This window comes from Schistocerca piceifrons, chromosome 7 (assembly GCF_021461385.2).
Source record: "Schistocerca piceifrons isolate TAMUIC-IGC-003096 chromosome 7, iqSchPice1.1, whole genome shotgun sequence".
NCBI classification, from domain to species: Eukaryota; Metazoa; Arthropoda; class Insecta; order Orthoptera; family Acrididae; genus Schistocerca; species Schistocerca piceifrons.
The window spans coordinates 209,736,386-209,760,280 of NC_060144.1; the positions used below are offsets into that span (position 1 = coordinate 209,736,386).

The 23,895-nt window shown below is 40.8% G+C and overlaps 1 protein-coding gene across 1 annotated transcript in view; it reads right to left on the bottom strand.

The window, feature by feature from the left end:
* LOC124804599 (eukaryotic translation initiation factor 3 subunit M) overlaps window positions 1–23,895 on the bottom strand; it is a 59,507-nt gene that overhangs the window by 10,192 nt on the left and 25,420 nt on the right. Inside the window, exons 2-5 of the mRNA XM_047264791.1 lie at window positions 17,744–17,923; window positions 17,565–17,659; window positions 9,153–9,371; window positions 5,159–5,424 (exon numbers count right to left, since the gene is read on the bottom strand). Coding sequence (XP_047120747.1) covers window positions 5,159–5,424; window positions 9,153–9,371; window positions 17,565–17,659; window positions 17,744–17,923 — 760 coding nt within the window. The remainder of the gene's footprint in view (window positions 1–5,158; window positions 5,425–9,152; window positions 9,372–17,564; window positions 17,660–17,743; window positions 17,924–23,895) is intronic.

The following is a 23,895-nucleotide window of genomic DNA, read 5'->3' on the forward strand; positions in this document are numbered from 1 at the left end:
TATTCTGTCACTGTCTATTCTTTCTTTCTTTAATAAAATTATAAACAGCCGACCAGTTGCAATGGATAAAGAATTCTTTACCTAGGTTTCAACAAATTTAAATTTGTCTTCTTCAGAAGGTGGCAATTTTACATTAGTATGGGCTGATGTATCATCGCCGTTTTTTCAAATGTCTGCATAGATCCATTTGTCAAAATTAAAACCGACCGGTCGGTAGTGAGCTCTGCAACATCTATGTACTAATTTATATTTACGTGACAAACCCTATTTTTAGGGCTATATTTTAATTTTGACAAATGGATCTATGCAGACATTTGAAGAAACGGCGATGATACATCAGCCCATACTAATGTAAAATTGCGACCTTCTGAAGAAGACAAATTTAAATTTGTTGAAAACTAGGTAAAGAATTCTTTATCCATTGCAACTGGTCGGCTGTTTATAATTTTATTACATGGAACCGTTGCTGTTGTGCAGCTATGTTTAAAATACTTTCTTTCCTTCTTACTTTTTTGTCACTGTCATCACACAGTGTAAGGCCCTTGACCCACAATTACCACACGCACACGAAACATTATTCATATGGGCAAGTATTTCTAAGTCAATTAACCTAACTCTACTGGAAAACTTGCCTTTGGCACTGAACACAGCATTATCAATTCCTTCACAAATTTTTTTTTTCTTTGATGAACTCGCGCGGCTTTTTCGAAAATGTTCTTCACACTTGTTATTTAAATTTTCTGATCCTTTTACAAGTGAATTCCGACATTTCCACACTTATTTGAATACTTATCCACAGTTACGACCTATTTCAGGCAAAACAGGTTGACATATGCAAAACTAAAAACTGAAATAAGTTTGTAGCACACACCACCACCACCACAAAAAAAGACCCATTACAAACAAAGGAACAAGCAAAGATAATCTTTCTCATACCCCTCTACACTCATTTGCAGTTCGTTTCAATTGTGTGAATGAAAAATGCACAAAAAAATTCTTATATAGAGAAGGTGTGGATCAAAACATAGAATGGTAGGCACAGACACCCAAACTTTTTTAAAACATATTTCTAACCAGAATTCGTACAGAACTTTGCGATGTTATTCTTAAAAACATATTTCTAACCAGAATTCGTACAAAACTTTGTGACGTTATTCTTAAAGAATCAATCTAATAAACTATGCAATAAAAAAATACAAAGTTTCTCGCTATTTTGCCCTACAGCTGCCCTTAAGGATTAATGGGATCAAACTACAAGGTCAACAGTCCCTCCTACCTGGAACAGTCTGGTAGCTGAAGCCCGGCCAAGTGCGTAAGTCTGACTTCCTCTGCCTGAGACTGTGGTCATGTGTGTGTGTGTGTGTGTGTGTGTGTGTGTGTGTGTGTGTGTGTGTGTGTGTAAGAGTACGAAGTCATCCACGAAATTGTTAAGTCCTGTTTGAGTAAGAGGTTTCGGTTGCTGCCGGTACCACACTATGACTAGTCAGATTCACTACTTTCTTGACTTACCTCTGATTTAGAGAATTTAAATGTATCCACTGATGATGGGGGAGAGGGGATCAGCAGCACTACAGCATGAGCGATAGGTATAATTGCTGAATCTAAGTTCAGATACAAGATTTTATTCATGTTTCTTTTGTTGTATCATCTTATTTTTGTCACACAGAAGTAATAACACTGATGCAGTTCTTCTGTTCAGGACACACCAAGGGGACAGTGAAATTCGGGCACTTGATTTTACCTTCACTCCAATTCCTTAATTGCTGCATGCATGTATGACACACAATGTGTGGAGCAAATTACTTGTTCTGATCTCCAAGCTTCATGCCGAAATAAGCAAAATATTATTTCTGCACAAACTGTGTTATTTGTTGGTGTCTTGTGTACTTGTCGCATAAGTTCCACAGATACAGCAAACTGTATCTGGGCTATTTGAACACTGTCTTCCTGATATTTTTAAGATGGCTTCAATGAAATAACACCACTCCCGACAAAGCACATAAGCACCTCTTGGTAACTGTGGAACTCGCTCACTGATATTTTTGGCAATAATGAAACATCAGCTTTGAAGCTCATTATCCGCCTCTACTTCACTGACCTACAAACAACGCAATTTTGCCACATTTCTGTAGTTGTGCATACAATCTTCCCAGGTGCTACTGAAAGGAGGGTATGAGTATTAGCTGAGGATAAGTTGAATGAAAATTAGTGTGGCTTCAGATTGAACCTAGTCTTTAGTTTACGTTAAATAATGGAAACGCAGTAGTGGCTCATTGTTACAGGCTCTGAGGTGGATATCTTAATTATGTGATAAGAATTTAAATTACATAGCATAACAGATTTTACAGCCAATTGTAGGCTGGACAAAGAAAACAGGGTAATGAGAAGAAGAAGAAGAAGAAGAAGAAGAAGAAGAAAAACATACGAGGGTTGTTCCAAAAATAAGGTTCCCAATGAGCTACAGCCTCGAGGGAAAGTGCTAGGCTCTAGGCTAAATTCGACAACAGTGCCGTGCACATCGGTTCCCTGACTCTCGAGCCTGCCTGTCCGCAATTTGCTATGTCGCTCAGTGTTGGCTTGGCAGCCGTGAGAGATTTAAGTGTTGATCACCGCTCCCACTAAGTGTGAGGTTCGAGCAGTAATCCGGTTTCCCCATGCAAGAAAGTTACCGGCCACGGAGATTCATTGGCAGCTGACTGAGGTTTATGGTGAAGAGTGCATGTCCGTTCAGCATGTCCATTTATAGTGCAGGGCTTTTGCTGGGGGTCGCATGGAAGTTCACGATGAAGAATGGAGTGGAAGATCGCCGGTTTCGGATGCAATTGTCCAGAAGATCAACAGTGAGCTGCTTAAAGATCGGACAGTCACTCTCCGTGAACTTCTGGAACGCATTCCTGAAGCTTCCCACAGCACAAATGAAAGAACTTTAACGAAAATGTTGGGTTATCGCAACATGTGTCCTTGCTGAACCCCCGGATGCTGAATGACAGATACAAGGAGCAATGCCTTGACTGTGCTCGCAAGTTTCTTCCTCAATGTGAGGGGGGGAGGCAACAAGGAGAAGTAATTGGACTCTATCGTCATGGGAGATGAAACGTGGGTGCTTCATTAGACCTCCAAAACAAAACAACAATAATCTTGTCAGTTGCGTTAATCCAGTCTACCGCCACCAAAGAAATTCAAACAAACACAGTCGGCAGGAAAGGTTATGGTGACTGTTTTGGGTTCGGAAGGGGGTACTCCTCATCAATTTCATGCAACCTGGGACAACAACAAATTCAGACAGATATCTGACCAAACTCCAGCGAGCAATTCAGAATCGCTGGAGAGGACGACTGAAGGAGGAAGTAGTACATCACGACAACACTCGACCCCACGTCGCTTGTCAAACACAGGAGCTTTTGAAGAAATTTGGATGGACTGTTGTGCCCCATCCCCTTACAGTCCACACTAGCCCCCAGAGATTATCACCTCTTTCCCAGCCTAAAGGACCACTTAGGCAGCAAACGCTTCAAGAGCGACGAAGTCCGAGCAGAGGTCACATGCAACAGGTTGGTGGGAGACTTCTTCAACTTAGGAATACAAAAGCTGGAGCACCGTCTCCAAAAGTGTCTAAAAAAAAATTGAGACTGTTGAAAAATAGGTAAAAGTGTAAGCTTTTCATTGATGTATAAATTAATAATAATCAACAATGTTTTCTATTTGTAAAAAGTATGGGAACCTTACTTTTGGTACAATCCTCGTATTATTTACATGTTCAGGGGTGGCAAGTTAGTAAAGCACACCACTTACTTTATAAACTGCAGAACAAGTGTCGACCTGTGTTATGGTTGCAACAACGTGTTAGCAAACACTTGCTGTAAAATAAAAGACATAGCCACAAAAATATGGATATTAGCTTCCATTTCTAACAAAACTTTGAAGCAAGATTCCTCAATGAACATGACACAAATAATACGACTGTGGCACTCCCCTGATCAGGCGTACTACGCTCTGTATTAACAGCAGTTAGCAACACTCAGGAGTGTCAACTCCTTAGTTGCAAGGTCACGCAAAGAAATACCCATTTTCATATTTTTAAAGGTAACTTGCAGTGTGTATCTGGGTTGAAATTTGGCATGTAGATTGTAAGTGGCTGACTACAAATGGGAGAAAAAACTGAGACTGGTTTCGAAATGACAAGTCAGATCATTCCCTTTTAAGTTAATGTGCTTTTTAACACTGTATGCTGTCCTTCCGGGATGCAGTGCAGCAGTCGGCAGTCTGAGACAAATGTTAATCAAATATCCTGCAGCTGCTTAACCACCACTGTCAACAGCTACATGTCACACTAAGACATTGGAAAAGTTAGTGAATAGGATGAGACAGATTAAGCCATGGAGTATATCTCATCTTTGTAATAACAAATACTGAATTGTGGCAAAGAAATGAGAGTGTCTAGGTGGCACTCTTGTTAGACTCACATATTTGTACTTGCCCATGAGAAACATTCATAATAAAGATAGTTATTTGAATAATAAGTTTATGTTTCATTGCAATACATTCTGGAAACACTGATAGTCGAAGAAGTTGATATTGCCTCAGCCATGCAACACTGTTCCTGAATTTATCACAAATCGTGAAGATTTTAGCTTGAGGAAGTGGGTTCTCACAGAATTCCCTTCTATTACGCACGGCGAATAGTAATCGTGACCACCACAATAATAACCACCACCATCACCATCGTCATTATTTCATACTCCAAGCAACAATTTACAATAGCACAAATTAGTATTTTTTAACATGTGGAAATGTGATAACTGAACTGATGATCTTAGTGTTAACGTAATGTTTTGGCCAACTGTTACTTTTTCTTTACGTTCATGTTCTTGCATGAGTAATTGATTCTGTGCATTTTGAAGTAATTCTGTGCACTTTTACATTGCTGGTTTTAAGTTTAGAGATAACTATTTCTGTGTATGGAGTGATCTTTGGTTCTGTATGCTAGTTCCCCCGTTTATGGTTAAGTGTACGTGTATCAATCTACAACTGCTTCTTATACATATTTGGCTGGGGTTTCATTTTGAAATGTCAGTTCTATGCAGATACATATGAAGTAGTTTTATTATTCACGTAATTCTGAAAATGTTTCACAAAAAGGGCACATATACAAACTTACCTAGATTATGAACAAATTCTCGATGATTTTGGTAAAAATGTAAGTAGCTTGGGAGCTTTTCTGATACAAATATGGATAGCAGGTCATGTATAAGTTGTCCTTCAAGAAACCTTACTGGTTTTAAGGCAAGCAGAGGATCCAGCAGGAATGTATTGGGATCGGCAAGTGCAGCCAGAATACACCGTTGAGCATCATCACGAGCTTGTGATGCATTTTCAGCTGTGTATGTGCCCAAAAGTTCCACCATTACTTTTGCTGCTTGTTCACTGCAAAGATAACACAAATTAGTCAAAAATACAACAATGACAATTTAACAGAGGGTCTGACACTAAATCACAAAAGCCTCTTTTTCTGTCTTACTCAATATCAAAGTTCTTGATTTATACATATGTACACTTTATATGCAGCTCTTTAAGAATTGTTTCCTATTAGTCCCCAGAGAAAAAAATGTTTGATAACAATATTATTCTCTTCTCGAGAATTATTTATTTTCTTGAATCAGATATTCTCCGAAGCACAAAAATATTACACAAGTAATTTTTCTTCTATCTAGCCTAAACACTTTAGGAAAGAGTGGTTCACTTGTAAAGGAGACTGCATATAGGACACTGGTGTGACCTATCCTTGAGTATTGCTCGAGTGTTTGAGATCTGTACGAGATGCTTTGGGAACTCATATGGGAATCTCTGGAGGGAAGAGAGCATTTGTTTTGGGAAATGCTACTGAGAAAATTTAGAGAACCAGAATTTGAAACTGACTGCTGAATGATTGTTTTCCCGCTAACATGCATTGCGCTTAACGACCACGAAGATATGGTACAAGTGGAGGTGTACAGACAGTTGTTTTTCCCTCACTATTTCAGAGTGGAACAGGAGGGGAAATGACAAGTAGTGGTACAGGGTACCTTCCACCATGAATCTTATGGTGGCTTGTGGACTATCTACGTAAATGTAAAAAACCATTTTTTTTTCAGAGGTCTGTAAGTGCATATTGGTATGGCCAGTTCTCTTTCTTGGTCTTATTTTCCTGAATGAAAACAAACCAGTATATTGTACTTCACAGCATGTGCTCATCAAAGATGACAGCATTGTCAGGAGCATCCCAGGTAAGTGTGAAATGCCCACTCTTATTCTCTATACACACAAATGATGATAAAACAGAAGTCTGAGACTGTTTGCTGATGACGCACTATACAGTAAAGTATTGTCGCCGAGTGCGTGTAGAAGGATATACACCATGACCTATGACAGAATATCTGTTTGGTATGATGAATGACGGCTTGCTCTTAATGTCGAAAAATCCCAGTTAATGCCAATGAATACAAAAACAATAGCACTGATAAGTAGGAAAAAGAACACTGTAATGTTCAAATACAGTATTAGTGATTAAAGGAGACCACTCATCAAAAGGCAGAAGCATTGAGTTGTTGACAGGCACTCACAAAATACAGAAAACTTGCGAACTTCTGCAGTGGCACATTCAGCCGTACACCATACGGAGTATCTACATACATGTAGATGCAGAATGTAGTTACTTATGCAATCTTTTTACCTTCAAGATGTAAACTCAATTTCATTAAATTTCATTTCTTACACACTTCATTATTTTGCTTTACTTTATTAGTTCTCACCTCATACTTTCTTATTAGTACTTAAATCATATGGTAAAGCAGCTTTTGTAGCTTGTCTGTGTTTCTTACAATAATGCAATGTCATTTGCAAAACTGACTACTCTCAAGGGAGTAACTGCTACATTATAATACTAATGATGCTGCCAAAAATAAGGTAAATCCTGTATCGATCATCTTCACTTTTGTATCAAAGTGGAATGGAGAAGCAATGTGCTTGCAGAAATAATTCAAGTTTGATGCCTAAGTTTAGTTTGCTTTGCTTACTGAATATCATGTCACAAAATCTACACTAATAATAAAACTGTAAAATTGTCATTCTGTCTGAACACACTAATTTCCAAAACTACTTCACAAATTTTCTTAAGATTTTCAGATTACTTAAGCCTTTCTTTCATCAAAATCTGAACTTGGAGGGGGGGGCGGGGGTTAGGGTTGGGAGGGCGGAAGACTGTAAAGTTTTATCTAAAATCGTCTTCTCAGTTTAGTTGTTTAAATGTTTAATGATCATGGTGTAGTACACCAAAGACCCAATAGGTGACTGTGTGTATTTAAAACTTAATGTATCATCGTTTCCTTCAATAGGTTTTACTTACGTACTTCAATATGAGAATGAAATTATCAAGTTAGCATTTTGATTTGGGTGCCTACTCATTACTATGCCTAAAGAGAGTTTTTCTGAATTCAGCAGAACTCCTAAAAGACTGAGGACTATGCAGTCTCAAGAACCCAATGAAGATCGTGAGGCGAGACTTGCTGTGACTTGAGAACATCAGGTTAACTCTCTCTTTGGAAACTTCGGAAACCAAGGCACAATGTAGCTCTAATCAAGAGCATCAATACATTACCTCATTCCTCAGAACCCTTCACTCACAGAGGCTTGAAGTTCCCTCTCCACTGTAACATTTTATAATAAATTCTAATGGGAAATGGTGCAGATGAGCAAATTTAAATACCTAAAAACCCGTTTATTCCTAACAATTTATCATTTTGCTTTAAACATGTGGGATTCCTGGTGAGCTTATCTTATGCTACGGCTATAAACAACGCAAAAGGTCAGATGCTGTGCGCTGTGCTGTCATGGACGTTAGTGTCAGTTGCTTTTAACATGGCCAACTCTACATGACACTCCTCTGTTAATGGAACAAATGAGCTCTTCTTTCATGTTCCCAATCACACTACTTCAAAGATTGTATACAAAGAAGCTTTGCAAGTGAAAAATAAATTCCATGCAAACTATGTTTCAGGCACAGCAATAAGTGAATACCCAAGCAATGCCAGGTTTGCCAATTATGTAGCAATAAACATTGATAGCTAAGATAAATGATTGACTTCATCACCTTGAAATGGTAGCAAGTTCGTAGCAATCCTTTTGAATTCCTACAGCATACACTATTAATATTAGAATACTTCCAGAAAATTTCACATTTTCAAACTATATGATAATTATATGCCAATATAATTATTATAATAGGACCACTATCCACTTTCAGCATGACTTAGTGGGTGCTGAAAAAACAATTGCAGCAACAACAGCACCAGCAACATTTAGAGGATATTTTATATCATACATCAGTATGATTATTACTTATTTTTCCGCACAGAACCAATAACACTATTTTATTTATACAAGGTAATCCCCTTGAACAAAAACTCTATTGTCTTGGAAAATGTGATTCCTCTTCTTTTACTGAGCATAACAACACTTGCCAAGTGTAACACATTTTTATTGAAGTTGGTGATTCTTTTCAGCTAAATATTTTATCTATTTCTTTTATGTCTCCTTTTCAATACGTCCTTTTCACTTTTGAATGGGGGCAAATTTTCTTGGGTTTAAGATAAATTTCAAGTCAAAGTATCTTGACGACAGAAATTTGTCAATTTTCTTCATATTAATTCTGCTCTCCTAAATCATGAAAGTTTCTCTCTTATGTTAAGGGTTCATGGGGCAATTATGAAATGAGTATTCCACCTTATTCTATGGAATTGTGTGCTTTTGTTTTCAATTGTTCCAGATGAATTGACTGCCTTGAAGGCTTGATTCATGAACTACAAACAATTTATTCAATGTCTGACACAGCTTCTTTTTAAAACCAAGTCCAACTACAGATAATAGTTTTCTTCTCAATTGCCATAGGACTCTGCTGGTGGCATACAGAGAGAGCCAATAATGTCTACAATAGAGTTTATTGATATAAATAATTAGAACAGATAATAAGCATTTGGTTGTTGCTGGGACGTAGGGTAAATTTTCTACCATCAAATATTCCTTGAGTTATCTCAGTTTTAGAGGCAAACAACTTCTTTAAATTTTAGTTCGCAGAATCATTTACTGAATATGTTTAACTAACTCATGAATACACATACCTTTGCTTGCATTCAAGTAGTACCTCATGCAGAAGTCGCAAAAGTTTCTGCATCTGTTCATTGGATGGTGGACACCTCTCAAACTGCTGCCGTAACTGGTCCATGTCACGAAAGATTGCATGCACTTGGTCAACCTGTTTGGCAACCTGAACCAGATGGTAGTAAACATGATAGCGCATGGGACTACATGCATCTAGTGACTGAAACATTAACCACCCTCTGTAATAAAAAAATAAAAAATAAAAATTTAAAAAAATATATATTTATAATAAATAATCATTTATGACAGTTTTTAAAAATCCTGAAATGATTTTTTCTTCTTTTATTATATCAGATGAAAATCACTGGTTGTAATTTTCCACTTACCAGTTTAAGCTGTGGTCTACAACCAGTATGACTAGGCATGATTACAACTCAAACCTTAAGATGACCATCGATCACAGCTGAAACTGGTAATTACAGAATTAACCAGTAATTGTTGCAAAGAATAATAAAATAAGAAAAAAGGATTTTTCAGCCCTGACATTTTCCAAATCTACAATTATGTCATATTCTACAAAACATCTCGGATTTACACTGCAGCTATCAACATCAGACCCAGGCAATCACTGAGCACACTATAAAATTCCATTACTGCTAAAATTGTTTGCAAGAGTCCTGGATGCCACTTGTGCTTGCATAAAAGTATGGCACTGGCATTGGTAGGTGTCAAAAAGTGCAGAGATCACCGTAATATGCAACTGCCTTTCTCATAAACCACCAATAACCATAACCATATAGTTAAAAAGTAACAATAGAGATTTAAAGAGATCATAAATTAACTGTCCAAGTTTTATCTATTTTTCTGCCCCAAACACATAAAAACATTAAAATTTTAAAGAAATAAATAAGGTAAAATTTTAAATTTTGGGGAAAGGAGGAGAAAAGCTGAAAATGTGAGTATTTCCGAGGTAAAATGTGGTAGATAAATACTGTCTTTCGATAGACACAATATCCAATTAACCACTTTAACTCTGTAAAGCAGACACAGTGTGTCTTCATGTGCTTGTATTTAAATCAATGTTGCCCTGGCAGCAAGTGTCTCACAGATAATTGTACAAGTCTCTCTGTGGAAACAATGATGCCACTGACCAACTATTACAGTACACATTAAAACAAAAAGTTGCACTTTCATTCAAATATATTTACGTAAGTCTTACAACACAAAACTTTTCATTGTATGAAATTTCTTGAAACTCTTCAGGGTGGATGGCTTAAATCATCACTTCACTGTTTACAAATCAATCACTGTCATCATCAAAATCATTGTCATCAAAGTCATTGTCATTCTCATAATCAGTCTCACTTAGATATTCCTCTAAAAGCTCTACACTGTCTACCTCAGAAAGGACAGTACCGGAAGAACTAGCCATTTTGCACCTACTTACTTGAAGGCACTAATTACGGCCATTCTCTCAATACAGAACTGCTACAGTACGACACTGAGTTAACAAAAGATTCTGTAGACGCCAGTACTATGGAAAGCTGATGCCTGGTACAATCAGATTTGAGAATGAAGCATGAGATGGCTATGAAAAACCATGGCAAATGAGGCTCAACATTGGTGTGGACCAATAAAGTCCCCAACATCGAGTGCCACTAGCCACTGGAGTGAACAGGGTTAAAACCAATGAGTCAATCTCGACAAGAATAAGAATAACTCAGAATAAAGATAACAGCACATTGTGCAGAAAAATTTAACAGTGCAGATATTTTAACCATAAAAATGACAATGTGCATTAACATATATAAATATAATTCGTGAAATTTGTTTCCGAAAGTTAAAAAGCATATAGCATCACAGAGAGCCATAATTATATGTTAATGACAAATTTTGCAGCCCACTTTGCAGAAGGGTATTAGGGCCTACATCCAGCAAAATTTATTACTCCCAAACAAAAGTTTCAGATGAGCTTATAGCCTCCTTAACAACACAAACAGTTGAAAAATTTGAAAGAACTAACAAATAAGTGCAGCAGCTGAGGGAGCTGACTGACAAATTACAGAAATTATTAAAAAAATTGTATGAAACATTCTCAAACTTCTTGCTGCATCAATTGAGGGTAAGACCTCAAGCTTTTGACCTCCGTTGTCTTTGTCAGGAGTAACTCAGTGTCAAAGTTATTGCTGTGGTGGCCTTTTATCATCCATAGATGGCTTCTGATTGGTTGGTAATTATGTAATGCTGTAGCAAATGGTGTCAGTCAATGTATGCGCTGGAGACGCCACCGCCCCTGTAGTAGTGTAAATATTGCGACAAATATCTCTGATCAAAAGCTTGCTTACATACATTGCTAAGATTGTATTTACTGTCACGGTTGAAGTTCCTGTTGCACAGTCTTATTTCTACAGCCTCTTTAATTACAAAATCCCAGGATGTTGAAGCATGGGACAATAAAACCTTCGTTTAGTCAAACAGTATTTTGTGTTTGTTTATGAGGCTGTGCTCAGCAACTACAGATTTCGCCAGTTCTTAATTGTTAATATTCCTTTGATGTTCTGCACAGAGTTTGAATATGACATGGCTGGACTGGACATAAGCCATGTTATAAATTCCAGGGATGCTGAGGCCAAGACTGTCCTTAACAGGGCAAACAATCTCATTTATCTTCTTACGAGGTCGGAAAATAGGTCTTATACCTTTCCTTTCCAGGACTGCGTACTTTTCTGGATGTACCACCACAGAAAGAAAGGAATACAATTGGTAGCTCATTATGTGAAAGTTCAACATTTTCACATTTATTTTCTTTGGAGAACAACTTCATATCAAGTGCACCACAGCCATTCTTTTCTAACAAATGCATCAGATGATTAATTTCCAAATTCAAGTGGTCCTCGTCAGAAATAGTTTTTGCTCTGTGTACCAATGTATTTAAAACAACGAAAACAATTTTTGACAAAATAATTTAACTGGTTAGATTAAATAATTCACCCACCAAGCAGTGGCAGAACGCACATATAAAAGAAGGTTATAATTAGGCAAGCTCTTTGAGCCAGTGGCTCCTCCTTCAGCAGAAGAGATGGAGGGGAAGGAAGAGAGGTGAAGGAAAAGGGTTGGAGAGATCTAGAAAAAGGGGTAGAATTGTGGTCACGGGAGACATACCGCATGGAATGAGAAGGAAGGACTGATTGTTACGGACTGCATCAGACGAGATTTGAAAATCTGACAACTTAAAGGTGGAGGACAGGGTAACATGCAAGGCACAGATTACTGCTTAAGCGTTGTGCACAAGTTAATAAGAGTGAAGAGGTATCAGAGGTGGGAGGGGAGGGGCAGTGAAAAATAGATGGGTAAGACAATGAAAAGTGTAGAAAATCAAAATGAAGTGAAGAAAAATAATAGTTACTGTGAAGAAACGCAGAGACAGAAAAAATTAATGTGTCTTAAGACCAGGTGGGTGGCGAGAACCAAGGACATGTTGTAGTGCTAGTTCCCACCTGAAGTGTTCTGAGAAACAGGTGTCTGGGGAAGGAATCCCGATGGTGCATGTGGTGAAATAAGCACCAAGGTCACGATTGTCATGTTGTAGAGCATACTCTGCAGCAGGATATTTCATATTGCCAGTATACACCCTCTGTCCAGTCCCGTTCAACCTAAGTGATAATTTGGTGGTAGTCGTGCCAATGTAAATGGCTGAACAGTGTTTACATAATAGCTGGTATATAACACGTTGTTTCTTCCTTTGATATTATATATTTTGCCAGTTACTGGGTAGATATACATGGTGGTAGAAGTGTGCATACAGAAAGTCCTGCAATGGGGACAGTCACAGGGGTAGGAGCCATAGGGTAGGGAGATGGGTGCAGAAGGAGCATCAGGTCTGACCAAGAATATTGTGGAGATTGGGAGGGGAACAAAATGCTGTTCTAGGTGTGCTGGACAAAATTTCAGACAGAATGGATCTCATTTCAGGGCATAATTTTATTAACTCATGGCCTTGTCAAAGTAACTGATTCATATATTCCAAACCAAGCTAATACTGAGTGACCAGTTGTGTGCTTGAATGTGTTTTTTGGAGGGATCAGCAGTACCAGAATTGAATGTGATGTCTTCGGAAATCTGCAATTATGTCCAGTGAAGGCTGAGATGAGAATGGTGGTGTATTATGCCCACCTTTTCACCTTTTCATGGGTCACTCGGAAGGGCTTTCCTGTGATCCATGTCTTCAGCCCCTGGTTTCATTTAGATACAGTGATGACATCTTTACCATATAAGCTCACGTTGAGGCTGAGCTATTAAAATTCCTGGAATCTCTGAATACCTTCTCCCAATTAAATTTCACATGGTCCTATTCCGAACGCCTTGTCACTTTCCTTGATGTTCATCTCGTCCTCACCGAAGGAAATGAGATCCACTCTGTCTCAAATTTTGTCGAGCACACCTAGAATAGCTTTTCGTCGTCCTTACAATCTCCGCAATATTCTTGACTGACCATATGCGCCTTCTGCACCTATCTTCCTACCCTACAGCTCCTACCACTGTGACCGTCCCCACTGCAAGACTTCCCCTATGCACCCTCCTACCACCACCTATACCAGCCCTTAACTGGCAAAAAACACACTATTAAAGTGAGAGCCATCTGTTAAACGACATGTCCTATACCAACAGTTATGTAAACACTGTTCGGCCTTTTAAATCAGCATCACTACCACAAAATTATCGATTAGGATGAATGGGCACAGGCGGAGGGTGTATACTGGCAACACAATATCTTGTTGCAGAGCATGCTCTACAACATGAAAAATTATGACCTCTGTGCCTGTTTCACCATACATACCATCCGGACTCTTTTCCCAGACACCAGTTTCTCCAAACTCCACAGTTGGGAACTAGCACTACAGCATGTCCTTGGTTCTCACTACCTACCTGTACTTAATTTACATTAATTTCTTGTGTCACAGCATATCTTCACAGTAACTACTCTTTCACTACATTTTAGTTCTCTACACTTTTCATTGTCTTGTCTGTTTTTCACAGGCCCCTCCCGCCTCTGTTACATAAATTGCACTTAGCTTTTTACTCTTATTAAGTCGTGTATGGTTTTTAAGCAGCAATCTCTGTCTTGCAAGGCACAGATTACCCTGTCTTCCACCTTTAAGCTCTCAGGTTTTCAAATCTCGTCCCATGTAGTCCCCAACAAACAGTCCTTCCTGGTCATCCCATGCGGAGTGTCCCCCCTGTCACACAGACCACAGTGACTTTCCCCGAAATCTACCTCTTTTCCTAGACCTCTCCGGTCTTTTTCCTTCATCCCTCTTTCTTCCCCTTCAACCCTTCTCCCTGAAGGAGCCACTTGCTCCAAGAGCTTGTGTAGTTATAACTTCCTTTATGTGAGTGTGCTGCTGCTTCTTGGTGAGTAGATTTTTTATCTATCCAATTAAATGTATTGAAAATGAAATATTACAGCAAAGAGGCAGAGCAGTTGGAAGATAGTATGAACAAAGGCCTAAAATAGAACCCAATTTTGCCATACAGCAGAGAAACAATGGAGCTCCTAAAGAATCCAAATCTATCAGAGGATGTCATCAAAAATCTTAGAGCATGAGCTCCTAGATCTCTCAAGCTGTTCAGATCACCTGAAGTCCACAAGGAAAATATATCATTGAGGCCAACTGTTAGCACTATTGGTTCGCCTACATACAGTTTGGTCACATATTTAACTAAGCTGATGACTACCAGAAATGGCCACTGTGAACATCACATAAATTCTCAGATGTTCATTGTGAAAACTGAACAGATCGTAGTTGGCCAAAACAATGTTTTAGTTAGCCTGTATGTGATCTCACTATTTACAAAAACTCCTATGGTGGACATACAAACTGTTGGCAGAGAATTTTCCTCCTGAAATGATAAAGTTATTCTGACATGATAACCACCAACTTCTTGAGTGGCGATAATCTTTATGAAATGGATGGAATGGCGCTCCGGGTTCTCCATTGTCTCCAGTAGTGGCCAAATTTGTTATCTAACATTTTGAGGAATTAATTTTGATTCCCCTTCGCTCATCTTCATATTATGTTTATGTTGACGACACTTTTATGGTCTGACCACACAGTGTAGAAACTCTTTACCACTTCCTTGAACATATGAACAGTATGCACCCAAACATTCAGTTCACTATCAAGGCAGAAAAAGGAGGGCTGCCATTTTTAGATGTTTTGGTACAGTGGAAGTTGGATGGACATCTCGGCCACTCACTGTACCACAAGCTGGCACTTACCAACCACAGTTATCATTAAGTCCAGGAGACAGCAATTTTAAATACATTGGTAAGCAGAGCAAAAACTGTTTCTTATGAGGACCACTTGGATTCTGAAATTAATCATCTGATGTAATTGTTATGAAAGAATGGCTGTGGTTCACTTGATATGAAGTCAGAGTTCTCCAATAAAAGGAAACATGAAAATGTTGAACAGTCACCTGATGAGCTAACAATTTTATTCCTTTCTTTCTGTGGAGCTACACCTAGAAAAACAGGCAGAGTCCTGAGAAGACAAGGTATAATACCTATTTTCCGATCACCTGAGAGGATAAAGCAGATGCTATGCCCTATAAAGGACAGTCTCCGCCTCAGCATACCTGGGATTTACAACATTTCTTGTGAGTGCAGTAGCAATTACATCAGTCAATTGATTCACACCGTTTCCGACTGCTGTGCAAACAACAAGGCATATTAATAAGCAAGAAATGGAGAAATTTGTAGTTGCCGAGTACAGCCTCACAACACAATATACTATTCGATGAAACAAAACTTATCACAAGCTTCTACATACAGGGATTCTTTAATTAAAGAGGCTGTGTAAATAATAGTGTGTAACAGGAACTTCAAGCATGAACGTGGGTATATTCTTAGCCGTATACGGAAACAAGCCCTCAATGCAGAGAAGAGGCAGAGATACTTGTCACAATGTTTACAGTACTATGGAGCAGTGGCGTCATCAGCGCCGGTGTTTACACCATCTGTGACAGCATTACATAATTATTGAACAACAAGAAGCAGTCTGTGGACTGTGTAAGGCCATCAAACCAGCAATTTCGTCAGTCAGTCACTCCTCCTAAAGACAAGGAGGTATTCGTCAAAAACTAAGGTTTTATGCTGAACTGATGTGGCGAGAAGTCCAAGAATGTTTTATACAACAGCAGCTTCGCAAAAAACATTGTTCTCATGTTAACAAAATTACTATGGTTAAATCTAATACTAATGCTGAAGAAGTTACCATGCACAAATGGGTTGCAATTTTCCTTTGTAATACTTAACAAGTGTGAGAGATATGGTTTCTGTGATGGAATGTTAGCGTTACAGAAAACTGCTTGCCTGTATGATCTTGGAAAACTAGTACAAAAATGTTATATGGAAAACTGTTTTCAGCCATGAGTACAGCATAAGATGCAATAAAAATCAATGGCTGTAAGAAATAGAAATAAGTACAAGGAGAACAGTTTCCAAAGAGTTTTGAACTACTTGTTTGTTGGAAATGTTATATTAACGATATATACTTTGTAAAACAGCTCCTATTTAAATATGAATCATCTAACGTAAGCAAAACAATTGCTTTTGCAAAACGGTAGTAGGTTGAGGTGTATCTTTAATAGGTAGCAATTCTACATTTTGCAACCTAGTTATAAGAACCTGCACTACCATAGCTAAAATTAATGCTTTGTAGAAATAGCAAGACATTTTACTAATTTTCTAATGTGAAAAATAATTTTTTGTTCTATGGGAGCACTGTGGTGGTACAATCCTGAAAGTTACCTATAGTTTTTGTAAACAGTAGTAATATTGTTGTTTATGCATATGACGAAGATATGTGTACTTCAATTTGCACACAAACATGGGAGACTTTTTTTTTATCTAACCACTCTACACAAGGTGAGGTGCACTTTTTGGACTAAGGTGTTAGAGGAAAGTAGTGAGAGTTGGAGGCTCTTGCCATACACATTACAAACCTTGGATCTTTGTATGTTCCATTCATCTATGGCAAAAATGTGGGACAGTGATATCAATATACAAGTTAAATGAAAATTATTACGATTGATTTTATCTGAAGCTCAGTGTTGCCTGTGTTATAAGATTAGACTCATACGAGGTGAGAGGAAGAGCTGTTTAATCTATTTCTTAATTCTAGAATGAAGGATGAGAAAACTGCAATTCAAATTTGAACCTAGAAAAAACTTTACTGTGATTGACAGTAATCGCCATTATCATAATTGGAGACTCGAGAACATGGACATAATCTGCACATCACTACAGGTTTTAAGATAAATTCAGTACTCTATGAACATTACAAACAGTAATTACATGATTACAGTGCAATAGTATCTTACAAAAAACACTAAAACACATAAAGAGCTCATAAGTATAAAGAACATACACTCTTAATGAAACCATTCCCAATTTGTGACCTGGTGCCTTGGTCAGTTTTTCACAGAAAGCCAATATGAGATTGTCCACTCTTTCAACAGGAATCTGGAAAAAGGAGGAACAATATTTTTCAACCGATTATGGAAAAAGAAGTATCTTACTTTACCACAGGACTTCTTATAATCTTACCAAAACAAGCATTGAAACTATTCCATTAAGAATAGTTTCTATTTCTGATTCATTCCCTTCTTTGAAACAAGCATCACATACTCCTATTATCTTATGCAGATCATCTTCTATCCCTTTAGGAGATTTTTCCTCCGATATTTCAGCACCCAGTGATTTGAAATAGACTCTGAGCTCTTGTGCCTGTAACAAATACATTTATGAACATTATTCATGATTGATTAATTGACAAAAGGAGAAAATATAATGCATGGTACGCAAAGGCAAAAGCAATTGGCAAAACTATTGATTTTTAAGGCCTTCCAACTTTTACGACACTAAACTGTCAGTTGCACATGCTTTTACATTAGGTGGTGTTTTCAATGAATGTGACACAAAGTGTGAATCTACGAAAATTGTTGGCTTATGGGCAGTTAAACCCTGCATAAGTGCTTGCCGAATGTTAATGATAATTACCAGAATAAATTGTGATCAAAGTACTGAGGTTGAGACAGTTGTTCATGATGTGGACATCAGAGGACTGACAATGTCAGAGTTCCTGATGAAAATACATTCTGGAATAAACCATACAATGTCTACAATTAATGAAGGACCCCTACCTGCCGTTGGAAAATGTTCTGAAGACAATATGAGGGTATCCTGAAGATTGTTTGTTTGTTTGTTTTAAAAGAGGGAGAAAGGAACCAAACTACGAGCTCATCGGTCCCTTGTTCCTAATAAAACAATGCCAAAAGTCAGAATAAAACAGATGAGACATATAACACAAAACGGAAACAAAGGAAAAACCACAAGAACTAAGGAAAGGCAAAGAACACTAAAAGGAACAAAAGAGGACAAGAAAACAACAGAGATATGCAAAAAACAGTTAGAAGAGAGTAAACAAGGAAGCAGATTACAGTGGCTGGCCAACCACGAAAATAAAAACAAAAAGCCAACCACCTCGCAACACATTAAAACCTTCACCCTAAAAGCACTAAGGTGGAGGACACAGAGGGACAAAGGACAGGCGCTAAAACTCAGATTGAATGATAAAACCCACCCTCACGGATGAAACTTAAAACCAAATCAGCCGATGAGCCATTGTCTGCTAAAATCAACGATAACGAGTCCGGCAACCGAAGATGAAGTCACAGGGCAGCCAAAGGAGGACAGACTAGAAGAATATGGGCCACTGTCAACCGGGCACCACACAGACACTGAGTTGGGTCTTCACAGCGCAAGAGGTAGCCGTGGGTCACCCGGGCATGGCCAGTGTGGAGCCCTGCGTGAGCCCCTCCATTCCAGGGCATAGATGGACTCCTGGATGGACGTTACCAAAGGATGATGAGGGCAGCACTTGTTGAAAGTTTTCAGGCTGCTCAAGGAGTCAGCACATAAAAGAAAAGACTCCCCAGGGCATGAACGGAGATACTGAAGTGCACGAGAAATGGCCATCAGCTCTGCAGTGAATACACTGCAGCCATCGGGTAAGGAATGCGTTTAATATGGCCGCCATGAACATAGGCAAAGCCAATGCGTCCATCAGCCATCGAGCGGTCCGTATAAACCGGAGCCCTGGGACACATCAAGAATCGAGAGGAAGTGACAGATGAGAGCCGCAGGGTTAATGGAGCCCTTAGGACCACATGAAAGCTCCAGATGAAGCTGCGGCCGAGGCATACACCATGGAGGAGTACGTGAACGAACTGCAAGTAGAGGTGGTAAATGGAAGGACTCCAGTTTGGAGAGAAGGGACCGCACGCAAACCTCAATCATTAGCCCCAACCTGGGCTGCCAATGTGGGAGATGGACTGCCACACGTGGTAAAAGGAGACAGTAATTCAGATGCTCAGGAGAACTATGAATGTGTGCTGTGTAACTGGCAAGCACTTGTGCACATCTGATCTGCACTGGAGAGATCCCAGCCTCCACCAGTATGCTGGTCACTGGACACGTCTTAAAAGCTCCTGTCCCTAGTCGAACCCCGCAGTAGTGCACAGGGTTGGGTAAATAAAATGCTGAAGGCACTGCTGAACCATAAACCACATTCCCACAGTCAATTCGGGATTGGACAAGGGCTTCTGTCGAGACGCAGCAGCGTAGAGCAATCTGCACCCCAATTTCTGTTGCTCAGGCAACGGAGGGCATTGAGGTGCTGCCAGCAATTCTACTTAAGCTGACAAAGATGAGGAAGCCAAGTCAATTGAGCGTCGAAAACCAGTCCTAAGAATCGATGTGTGTCCACCACAGTGAGCAGATCGTCATGAAGGTAACGTTCTGGGTCCGGATGAACTGTACAACGCTGACAGAAGTGCACAACCCATGACTTTGCAGCTGAAAACTGGAAGCCATAGGCTACAGCCCATGACTGTGCCTTGTGGATGGCTCCCTGTGGGCAACGCTCAACAACACCAGTACTGGAGCAGCAGTACAGAATGCAGAAGTCATCTGCATACAGAGAAGGTGAGACTGAGGGCCCGACAGCTTCTGCTATACCATTAATGGCAACTAAAAATAGAGATATACTCAGAGCCCTGCGGGACTCCATTCTCCTGGATATGGATGGAACTATGGGAGGCAACAACTTAGACACGCAAAGTACAGAGCCACAGGAAGTTTTGGATAAAAATCAGGAGAGGACCTCTGAGACCCCACTCATACAATGTGGCAAGGATATGACGTCGCCAGGTCGTGTCATATGCTTTACATAATTAAAAAAGGCCGGCAACCAGGTGTTGCCGTCTGGAAAATGCTGTTTGGATGGCAGGCTCGAGGGACACAAGATTATCAGTTGTAGAGCGACCCTGGCAGAAGCTGCCCTGACATGGAGCCAGTAGGCCACGTGATTCCAGATCCCAACCCAACCGCTGACATGCAACACATTCCAGCAGTTTACAAAGAACGTTGGTGAGGCTGATGGGCCGATAGCTATCCACATCAAGTGGGTTTTTACCAGGTTTGAGCACAGGAATGATGGTGTGCTTCCACCATTGCGATGGAAGGATGCCATTGCACCTGATCCAGTTGAAGACGACGAGGACATGTCGCTTGTAGTCAGAGGGGACATGTTTAATCATTTGAATGTGGATCTGATCAGGCCAAGGAGATGTGTCGAGGCAATGTGCAAGGGGAATGAGGAGCTCCCACTCAGTAAATGGGAAATGGGGCACTATAGGATTCACTGTGGCATGTAGTGAATGAGTGGACGTTCCCTTCCAGCCGACGTTTGAGAGTTCAAAAGGCTGGGGGGGGGGGGGGGGGGGTAATTCTCGGATGCAGAGGCTCGGGCAAAGTGCCCGGCAATCGCGTTTGCGTCGGTAGATAACACGCCATTTATGGTAACACCTGTTGGGGTCTGGTACCCGAAAACACATTTGATCTTTGCCCAGACTTGGGAAGGTGACGTATGGCACCCAATGGTCGAGACGTATCTCCCCCAACACTCCTCTTTCTGTCGTTTGATAAGTTGGCGAACGCGGGCACGGAGCCATTTGAAGGCTATGAGGTGCTCCAGGGAAGGGTGCCGCTTATGCCGCTGTAGAGCTCACCAACGCTCCTTAATTGGTTCAGTGACTTCCGGCGACCACCAAGGGACTGCCTTATGGCTCAGTCACCCCTAAAGAGCGAGGGATCCCGTTTTCTGCTGCAGAAACAATTGTTGTAGTCACCTGCTTAACCATCACATCGATGTTACCGTGTGAGGGAGATTCAATGGTGACAGTAGAGGTGTAAGTATCCCAGTCCGCCTTGTTTAAAGCCCATCTAGGCAGGTGTCCGTGGGTCTGACACTGGGACAGTGACACGAAGATGGGGAAGTGGTCACTACCACGCAGGTCGTCATGTGCTCTACAGTGGATAGATGGAAAAAGTCCTGGGTTGCAAATTGATAAATCAATGACCGAGTAACTACCATGAGCCACACTGAAATGTGTGGCGGCCCCAGTATTTACGAGGCAGAGGTCAAATTGAGACAATAAAGTTTCGACTTCTCTGCCTTGGGCAGTAAGCACAGCGCCACCTCGCAAGGGGTTATGGGTGTTATAATCTCCCAACAGTAGGAAAAGTTTAGGGAGTTGATCAATCAGTGCAGCTAATACATTCAGGGGTACTGCACCATCTGGAGGAAGAATTATATTGGCCACAGTTATTTCCTGTGTTGTCCTTATTCTGACAACCACTGCTTCAAGAGGGGTTTGAAGGGGTAAAGGTTCACTACAGACTGAGTTTAGGACATATATGCAAACTCCACCTGACACTTTATTATAGTTGCTACAGTTCCTGTAACATCCCTTAGAGCCGTGGGTGGTAGGGGTCCGCATTGCCGGGAACCAAGTTTCCTGGAGGGCAATGCAGATAGCAGGTGTAAAGCTTAACAGTTGCCGTGGGTGTAAAGCTTAACAGTTGCCGTAGCTCGCCAGGTGGTGGAAAAAACCGCCACAATTCCACTGGAGGATGATGTCATCTTGAGACTGGGAAGGCACGGAACATTCAATGAGGTAGTTTATACCTCAGAGTCACCTGCTGCCACCAACTTATTGCCTGAGCATTCTATATCCATTGTGTCTGAGTGTCTGGTGGGATCTAGGTCCTCAGTGGACGCCAAAATCTCCACCCCATCCTCAGATGCAGAGCTTGCAGGTAGCGGTGGTGTGGTGCCACCGCAATTTCCTTGGTCTTAGAGGTTTTCTTTTTGGATTTCTCTCACTGTTCTTTGGGTTTCCCTGGCTGGGAGGACTTCACTGGCTCAGTCTCCGGGACTGAGTATGAGCGTGAAGCCCTACAACCAGTTGCTTTTGGGCTCTTCAGCCACTGGCAGGTGTCATCTTTCCCACTAGCAGAAATCTGGAAAGGGAGTGAACCAAGGGACCCCTTCCTAGTGAGATAAGCCAAAAACGACTTACACTTCTCTGGCTCAGAAGTGGGGACGGACGACGGACGTTCCCGACGGTTGGCGCGGAGGGGGGTGGGGGTGGGGGGTGGGGGGTGTTCCCGAAGTAGGTGGTGCAGCAGCAGCAGGGAGGGTAATGGCCCCCCCCCCCCCCCCCGCGCCATCAAGGGGGCAGGTGTAGTCTTCCAGCTCAGAGGTGACTGGGGTTGGTGGAACTGATGATGCCAGAACTGTTGTAGCGGCAGCATCAGACGATGTCATACACACAGGATGCAGGTGTTCAAATTTTCTCTTAGCCTCAGTGTAGGTCAGTCGGCCCAGGGTCTTTTACTTCATGAATTTCCTTTCTTTCTGGAGAATCTTGCAATCTGGTGAGCAAGGTGAATGGTGCTCTCCGCAGTTGAAACAGATAGGCACAGAGTATTGGGATGTGATGGGCGCCTGGAAGTACAGTGGGAAGTCACATGGTCGAACTTACAGCACTTAAAGCACCACATTGGGGGAGGAATATAGGGCTTTACAACACAGTGGTAGATCACCACCTTGACCTTCTCGGGCAATGTATCAGCCTCCAGGCCAAGATGAAGGCACCGGTGGTAACCTGATTATCCCTTGAACCCCAGTATATACGCTGGACAAAATGTACAACTCGCCACTGTAAATTGGCGTGCAGTTCATCGTCAAGCTGCAAAAGAAGGTCCCTGTGAAATATGATACCCTGGACCATATTTAAGCTCTTATAGGGTGTGATGGTTACAGAAACATCCCGCAGCTTGTCACAAGCCAGTAACTCCCGTGACTGGCCAGAGGATGCTGTTTTGATGAAGACTGACCCAATTCTCATTTTGGACAAGCCCTCCACATCCCCAAACTTCTCCTCTAAATGCTGAACAAAAAACTAAGGCTTCATTGTCATGAAAGATTCACCATCAGCTCTCAAACATACAAGGTACTTGGGTGAATAAGTTCTGCTGCCATCCTCAGCCTGACATTCCTCCCATCATATGGCCAGGGAGGGGAATGATTTGGGGTCATACTTCTGTGCGTTGAATTAAGCTCGAGAATGCTTAGAGACTGCTGGTGTTTCACCACCATCAGCTAGAGATGAACTGCGCTTCATCGCTTGTAATCCATCATGATGCCACCCACTCTGACCAGGGGGCCTCCCCACGGACACCACCCAGCCGCAGCAAAGGCCACCTGGCAGGATGGCCATTGCCGGGAATCCCGATGCCCCAGGGAGATGGGCATCTACGCTTTGGCATATGTGAGGAGTTAACAGCGCACG